This window comes from Prosopis cineraria, unplaced genomic scaffold (assembly GCF_029017545.1).
Source record: "Prosopis cineraria cultivar Desert tree isolate PC_DT_omini unplaced genomic scaffold, ASM2901754v1 PC5, whole genome shotgun sequence".
Taxonomy (NCBI): domain Eukaryota; kingdom Viridiplantae; phylum Streptophyta; class Magnoliopsida; order Fabales; family Fabaceae; genus Prosopis; species Prosopis cineraria.
The window spans coordinates 41473391-41481932 of record NW_026555336.1 but is presented as its reverse complement, the minus strand read 5'-3'; the positions used below and the strand labels follow the sequence as shown (position 1 = coordinate 41481932).

At 36.1% G+C, this 8542-nt stretch overlaps 1 protein-coding gene across 1 annotated transcript; it reads right to left on the bottom strand.

Annotated features, from left to right (window-relative positions):
• Nucleotides 1-566: 566 nt before the first annotated feature.
• On the bottom strand, nucleotides 567-6456 carry LOC129311961 (NADH dehydrogenase [ubiquinone] 1 beta subcomplex subunit 7-like). The gene is made up of 2 exons (XM_054954480.1): nucleotides 6053-6456; nucleotides 567-843 (listed from the first exon to the last, which is right to left on the bottom strand). Exon 1 carries the CDS (start codon nucleotides 6363-6365, stop codon nucleotides 6063-6065), a length of 303 nt encoding a protein of 100 aa, XP_054810455.1. The 5' UTR covers nucleotides 6366-6456; the 3' UTR covers nucleotides 567-843; nucleotides 6053-6062.
• Nucleotides 6457-8542: the final 2086 nt, after the last annotated feature.

The window sequence follows — 8542 nt, the reverse complement described above, 5'->3', positions numbered from 1 at the left end:
GTGAACAAAACTTGATGTCCAGGTCCACCGCTACTGCCTGCCACAAGTGTGCCTACTCAATTAAGTCATTCCCAGTTTCCCACCTTGCTACCAGTGCCTCAATGCCGGAGAGTCTTGCTTCCCTCACCACTTGTCATTCAATCACTGACAGATCTTCTTTCACCTTCAACGTGACTCACCTCTCACTATCCAAACCCATGATGAAGCCCAAAACCAAATCAACGATGTTGAAGAAAAGCTTCGACTGATGCGTCATCATGAGGAAAGGGGAGGAGGAAGTGACAGAGTGGATGATCGAGAGAACGGAGCGGCATCGGTGGAGATCAAAGTTGAAAGGGCATTTGAGGAAAAAAAAATTGACACAGCCAACTCCACGTTGAGTTAATCAATTCCATAACCTCTACAATGGAATCAGATTTCATCAAATCTTAGAATTGTAAGAAAGGAAATGGAATTAGACATGGAATCATTCAATTGCCTTTTTTTTTTTTTTACATGGCTGAATTGCTTTCTTGAAGGATATTTATATGCCAGTTAACAGAAGCCAACAACTCTTGCAAGTAGCATTTATCTGCCATTGTTAACCAAGAATTATTATTATTCCTTTCTGTAGAAAAGTTCCACAATAAAGAAAAGGGCAAGAAACATCATAAACAATATGCATTTATGCTGGAACATATGTCAGGACGAGAAGAAAAATGTTGCGACATAGTTACACAACAGAGAATGACAACATCACAACTCGTAAGTAGACTGCCTGTCTCTGCACAAACACTCCCAATTACTTGTTGCACCAACGGCGGAGAAAAACATGAGCGCAACATCGGACCCAAGCAAAGGTTCCTGTCAAAAGTAAAGTGTCAAATGTGTTATATAAACGACAGCTATTAGGAACTGCAAGAACCTGAAACTAGGAGAAAAAGATAATTTGGCACCAAGAAAATTGAATCATTGAATTGAACTCATACAAGGCCATCAAGGGGAAATTGAAACCAGCCTGGGGTGCACCTTCTACTGAAAGAGTTGCAGAAAATGAGTACCGACTCCTTTCTATTAAGGTATATAAAAAAAGACAATTTGATGGAACTCATCCTCAAATTCAAAATGATATTAAAATTAATAATAACCTGAAAGAGTGGTCTAACAAGATTCTACAAAGAAAATGACCAAGAAACATACATGCACACTGACTCCAAGTCTCCAAGCAATCCAAGAATGCTAGGCCTTCCCACACATTCACTCGCATGCCCACCTTACTCCTCCATCAATACACACCCTATATAGACCCACTTTTAACCAATTCCCTCCCCTCCCCCTTCCCCAACTAAAAAAAAAAATCACCACCACCATGTGATGGTAACACAACAGCCCTGGAGCCGCTTTGGATACCTCGCCAACTAGCATAAAAGCATTCAGCCCATCATTCACCTTATCCTCAAGGTGAACATCATAAGTTAGAGCCTGGGGTTTGTTTTCCATGAAACTTCGGACTAGGGTCAACAACGAACCAGAGTATCTTCCATTCAAATAAATGAGCCAGCCACATAACATGAACCTAGTCCTGTCCCACTTCACTTCCCCTAGAAAATAGAAATCACTCTTACGCAAGACCTGGATTGCAGAAAACAATATGGTAATGCCATGGCTTTGCAACTCCATGACAATATAGCTGAGATATCTACTTGATACAACATCCAAGGAAATATGGCATAATGCAAGAATTTATTCAATGGTAAATAGTACAGCAACTCTTTTCCAACTCAGATATCGCATGTACTCAAGCAAGGCAAGAAGAGTGTCATGCAATACTATAGCCCTTTGGTGAATATTGGGCAGCAAATTGACCTCTTTGACGCTCATCCGAGATCATATCATACAGATTTAACCATGACAAGAAGATACTCGAAACTCAAAGGGTTGAGAACTTATAAGTTCTTGCTTGACTTGAACGCAAGGTATGCAAAACCTTGACTTTGGGTAGAATTGGTTCTACAAACTTGCTTTTAGATAAATTGAGGTTGACCAAAATTGAAATTGGGTAAACTGAGGTTGGTCAACAACATGCTATGTATTGCTTATTTCCTAACCATGGTTTTGGGCTGTAACGTGATTTTTCTTTTGTTTTTTTTTTTTTTTTGCCGGGGGGGTGGTTGTTTGGTTTTGGAACTTGGTGCTGTTTGGTAACCACTTTTAAGAAAATGAGGTTTGGGATTCAAAGCCATGTTTTTAGGCCTCCAACGTGTTTCCCAAACGAGCACGCAACCTATGAAGAGGTTAGAGGATGAATAATTAGAAATTACCTCTCCCTCTCTCAAGGAGGCCTTGAACCTGGTCAAGTTGGAAGAGAGTAGGAAGCAAGTAGAAACAAGAAACAGAAGGAAATTGCTCAAGAAACATGATCAATACATCACACAATCTAAGCTACTCTAAATGGGAATTTAGCCAATCATATAACTCCATAACCACTCTCAATAGCAAGGGTAGTGTTGTTTAAATTTTTAGTGTTCACTTCTCTTCAAATGGTTCTGCTTTGCCGAGGAGGATGGTTAGTGATGCTAAGGAATGGGAAGAGTTATATTATCTTGACGAGGAGGATGTTTGAGCTATGCCAAAGTTGTTTTTCATTCAATTCTCAACAATAAAGATGTAATGCTATGGTATTATAGATTAGACTACCCTGATTTGAGCTATATGAAAAAATTGTCTTCAATTGCTTAATAATAGTGACTCTTCTTTCCAATGTGATGTGTGCCAACTATCCAAACATGTAAAAAAATTCCTATGTCTCACATGCTTAAAAACCTACCCAACCATTTGCTCTTCTTTACAATGATATACAGGGGCCACAGAAAAGTGAAGCCCTTTCAAAAACTAGGTGGTTTGTTACCTTTATTGATGATCAAACTAGGTTGCTCCAGGTGCTCTTTTATAAGGCAAAATAAACGCATTCAGTGTATTCACCACCTTCCATAACTTGATTTTTGATCAATACCAAGAATCAATCCAGATCCTAAGGAGTGGATGCAAGAGAATATGAGCTCTACCTTTAATTAGTGCCTTGATCATGTGGCATCATTCATCAAACTTTATATGTCATAATGTCAACACACCACAACAAAATGGCATTGTTAAAAGAAAGAATAGACCTCTTAAAGTAGCAAGAGCAATCATGCTATTTCATAACGTTATGTACCTTATCAATTCGATGGAGATGTTGTTCTTAACTCAGCATATTTTTTTACCAAAAGAATACCATCCCACATTCTCAAGTTTTAAAACACTCAAAAACAAACTTCTTGAGTCCTTACCTAGCACCCCTCTGGCCTCTACCATGCCTCAAAAAAGTCTTTGAGTGCATAGCCTTTGTTTGTCATGACAATGAGAACCAACTTGAGCCGCAGGGTCATAAATGCATTTTCCTAGGACACTCACCAGTCACCAACCCAAAAGGGATACTCAGCCTCCTTGAGAAATATTTTGTCAACATGAATATTACATCTTCGAACAACCTATCTACCCTAAAATACCATTTGGGGCAGACCACGGGAGAATGGGCATTTTTCAGAACCCACTTGCCTGAAACAAATCCAGGCAGTCCAGTATTGTAGTACATGTCATTCAAGCACCTAGAACCACTACAAATACTCCTGTGCAAAATGAAAACGATGAAACCAGGCATGATGTTAGCCCACACAACAGTGAAGAAGTAACAACTCATATCTGACCCTGCACCAGTTGAAAACGGCTAAATCATACCCGCAACTGACCCCAACAAACCTGAAAAGTTTAGCTCAATGACACTTAGTTATTCTCAGCCTCTCTTCTTTTTTAATTGATCAGCTATCAATTTATAAAATTAGAGGTAGCATGCCTACCTCTACAACAGAACAAATTAGGGTTTCAAAAAAATAGGTGAAAATAAATAATGCATAAGGTTGCATAGATACGGGTACGAGTATCTGATACGATATGGCATGATACGGAGATACGGCAAAATTTTAAAATTTTAGGATACGGGTACAGGGATATTTATAATATATATTTCAACATTTTATGATATAAGTATAGGTATTTTGATTTTTAAACAAGAATTTCTAAAGTAACATAAGGATATTTATAGTAATTAACTAAAATATTAAGTGTTTTTTCAAGTTTTTAAGTGATATAGTAAAAAATTATTGAAAAAAAAAAACAATATCACAAATGTTAGAATATCGGATACGTATGCAGAAGTATCTTACAAGTATCGTATCAGATACGTATTAGATACGGATACGTTTACTTTTTTGAAGTATCCGTGCTACATAGAAAACAGAATAAAAACACAATAAAAAAAAATCTGATGACGGATCAATGCATCAGACATTCAATAAAATCAAATCAGACCAGTCCTTGAATGACCTGGAGAAAAGTGAGAGGGGTGCCAAGGAGTTTCAGACATATTATGAAGGAATAAGAGAAGTGCAAGACAACATAACACAGAGGAAGTCCTTTACATTCCTATGCAAAACAAAGATTCTACTCCAACTCTGAATCCTGAAGTGTTAGAGTAGCCTGCTGCGCTAAGAGGGCAGGATCTTGCACGAAGCATCCTATCAACATACATGTCTCTTATGAGAAGTTATCCCCAAAACTTCAAACATTTGTTGCTAGTGTTGCCAATGAACAGATGAGATACCAAGAAACTTTCAGGAAGCTTACTCAGATCTTAGATGGAGACAGGTCATGCTAGATAAGCTACGGGCTTTAGAGAAAAACCAGACTCAGAAGATTACAAAATTACCCAAAAGAACGACCTCCATGGGATGCAAATGAGTTTCACCATTAAGTACAATCAAGATGGCAGTATAAACAGGCTCAATGCAAGATTGGTTGCTAAAGGGTTCATTCAAATTCATGAAATTGACTACTAATGAAAATGAACATTTCCCCCAGTAGCAAAATTGAATACTAAAAAGATTTTTCTCTCATTTATACCAAACTTAGAGTGACCCCTACATCAATTAGATGTGAAGAATGCCTTCTCAAATGGCATGAAGATACTGCCAAGACTCTCAAATCAGATTATCGGAATATATCTACAAGGGTGTGAAGGCTATTCAAGTCCTTATATGGGTTGAAACTGCCAAGAGCATGGCTTACTGAAGCGGCAAAGTAGCTTTGCTATACATCCTATACTCAATGCTAAACAAATCATATTGCCCGTCACACAAGTAAAAAGACGTCTTTGTTGATGATGTATGTAGATGTTATTGTAATTGTAATTATCATAGATGACACTAAGCGCATAAGCATGTCAAATAGAAAGTACAGTATGATTAGAAAGGGTTCAATAACAGTATTCCAAGAGTCCTGTACAAAATACCTTGTAGAGTCTACAAAAAGAGCTTATTGTTGATAGTGTATGTAGATGATATTGTAATTGTAATTATCATAGATGACCCTAAGCGCATTAGCATTTGAAGTAAAAGATTTTGGAAATTTGAGGTACTTCCTTAGAATAGAGGTGGCAAGATCACATAGAGGAATCACCATGTCAAATAGAAAGTACAGTATGATTAGAAAGAGTTCAATTACAGTATTCCAAGAGTACTGTACAAAATACCTTCTAAAGTCTACAAAAAGAACTCATTGTAGTACTGACCAACTACTAGCGGGTATAGCAGTGTTCATCATAGAGATAATATCTAGCCAAATAAAAGGGACACATAATGGAGAAATTAAGGAAGAAACTATGATGAGCACAAAAGAACTAGTTCTTTTTCATCAGGCACAAAAGCCTCAGACGCAAATAACAAAATGTGCATCAATTTACACTCCCACAAACCACTCGTTGCAAAACTCTATATCAGTTTCTTTACTTCGAAAAATACAACACCCTTAATAGTGATCATTCATGGATGAAAACAAACAATTCAGCGTTAGAGCATTGAGTAATAGCAAAGCAAAGAAAATGTTACAACTAGATGGTGCCAAGTTCATATGATAAAGACAATGAAATACCCGCCGGGGGGGGGGGGGTTGGGGGGAACAAAGGGAGAAAAAGCTAAACCTGCGTAGAATCAGATATTAGCAGTTTTGGGGATTAGGGTAATGCCCTGCTTCTGTGCTTGTTTCAACTTGGCCTCTTCCTCACGGATCTTCTGCATCTGGAGCATTCTTTCCATGACAAGCTCATACTCGCACTTCTCATAGGCGTGTCGCTCGGTCTCGCACTTCCATGGGAGATAGAACCCCGCCTGTCTGCACTTGTTGAGAGGGATGAGTAAGTGGGCACATTGATCTCTATAGGGCAGCGGAACCCTAGCTTCCACCATCTCCTCCTGCGTTGCAATCATCTTCTTGGACGACCCCGGCACTTCCATAGTTTACCTTCCTCGATTTCCCTCTTCAAAGTGGTTCTAGGTTTCGCTTTCCAGCCACGCAAATTGGCTCTAGGCAGTGCCTGTCTCAAACGCATAGGCGATGATTTTCTGCCTTTTCTTCTGTTTTCTTTTTTGAAAAATAAGTTTTTTAAGATAAATATTTATATACTTATATTTATGGTGTTCATTTTTAATTAAATTTTGACACATGAAAATTTTATAAATTATTTATTTCATAATAAAATTTTGTAATTAATATTAATATTATTATTGTATTAAAATTCATTTGTCATGATTTGATGAAATAAAAATATATTAAATATATAAGACTAAATATATTAAGCATGTATTAAATATACTTAATATATTAAAATTTTAATTTAATATATTAAGTATATACTAAGGTTCCATTTGGTTACTAGGATGGAATGGATTGAAAAAGTTAAAATAAAAATAAACTAAATCACTCTTCCTCCTCATGATAAGTATGATAAAACTCATTATTATATACTACAAATGTAAAAATCATCACACCCTTCAAAAATTTCATGAATTATAATTTTCAACCTCATAAACTAATTACCCCTCTCCCCTTATGAGTGTGATATACTTATCCCTTTTGATCATCTTTTTTTTTTATTTTTTAACCCATTTCATTTGTAGTATAGGAAACCTAAAATTCAATCCTTTCTAGTATAGGAAACCTAAAATTCAACCTCATAAACTAAACCCATTTCATTTCAATCCTTTCTAGTAATCAAAGGAGACCTAAAATTCTTGTCCTTTTCTCTATTGAAACCCTTTTTAAAAAAAAAATATTTGAGCTCAAACAAGAGTTTAAAACATATAGGAAAAGAAAACAAAAGCATGGACACAATTATCATCACATACAAGCACTAAAAAGGGAAGCCCCCTTGCTATGCAGTGAGCCACAACACAGGGTTGCTGTCATAACAACACTTTTGAATAGGGGTGAGCAAAACCGAACCGAAATCGAAAATTGAATCGAATCGAATTGAATTTTGTCTATTTGATTCGGTCTATTTGATTTTTCGGTTCAATTCGGTTTTTTATTTTAAATATTTCGGTTGATCGGTTCGATTCGGTTAGTAAAATTTAAAATCGAACAGACCGAACCGACCGAATTACATATAATTTATTAATTTATAAATTATATTTAATTTATAAATTATTTTATTTTTATTTTTATTTTTTATTTTAATAAAGAATAAAAAATAATAACATCACTTGAAACCCCATTTCAATCAGTCACTCTCATCAGTAGGTATTGTGACTGAATTATGAGGCTATTATTTGATCATCGGTGTTTATCTATGGTTGTTTATTTGATTATCCATGCCTTTATAATATTTGGACTTTATGTCATATGGGTATAATTAGAATGGGCTCATATTGAAAAAAATGAATAGAAAAAAAGGCCCAATTTTGTAGTGTTGTTTGTTTTAATATTTAAAAAATAGGCCCAAATCGAAAAACCAAATTAACCGACCGAACCGAATTATCAATTTTCGGTTCGGTCCTTGTTTGGTTCGATTGGCTTGTTCGGTTCGATTCGGTTTTCATTTTTAGTGTTATTCGATCGATCGGTTCTGCATATTTTGAGATCGAACCGAACCGACCGATGCTCACCCCTACTTTTGAAATATGCCATTTTATCATTCAATAGTTGATTCGAGCGATTCAATTATCCACATGTAGTTTTTTAAGCCAATTAGCTATTAGCATTAGTTTCATAACAACACTCTTTGCCACTAAAAAGTTGGACACTTTGGCACAAAATGACTCAAAAACTCACCCCAAGGTACTCAAAACTACTAACCAAGTGCCAATAGCCCTAAGATCACTTGAACCAACTCAAATGGACTACAATGTACCTAATTAAATAGTCATATATCATTACATACATTTCAAACACAATTTGGTCTATAAAACTTGATTCCATAACAATCAAAGGGTGTAAGTGAATTTGCACATAATATTACCATAATCCTCCATACAAATTTAATCATCACAATAACGATACTTGTACTAGCATTTCGGCCTTTTACAATAAATTCCATCTCATATATAACAACCTAGCACGAAATACATTAAAACAACATAATTCATCATGCAAGTGCACCAAAACAACATATGCCCTAAAGTTGGCATAAGTG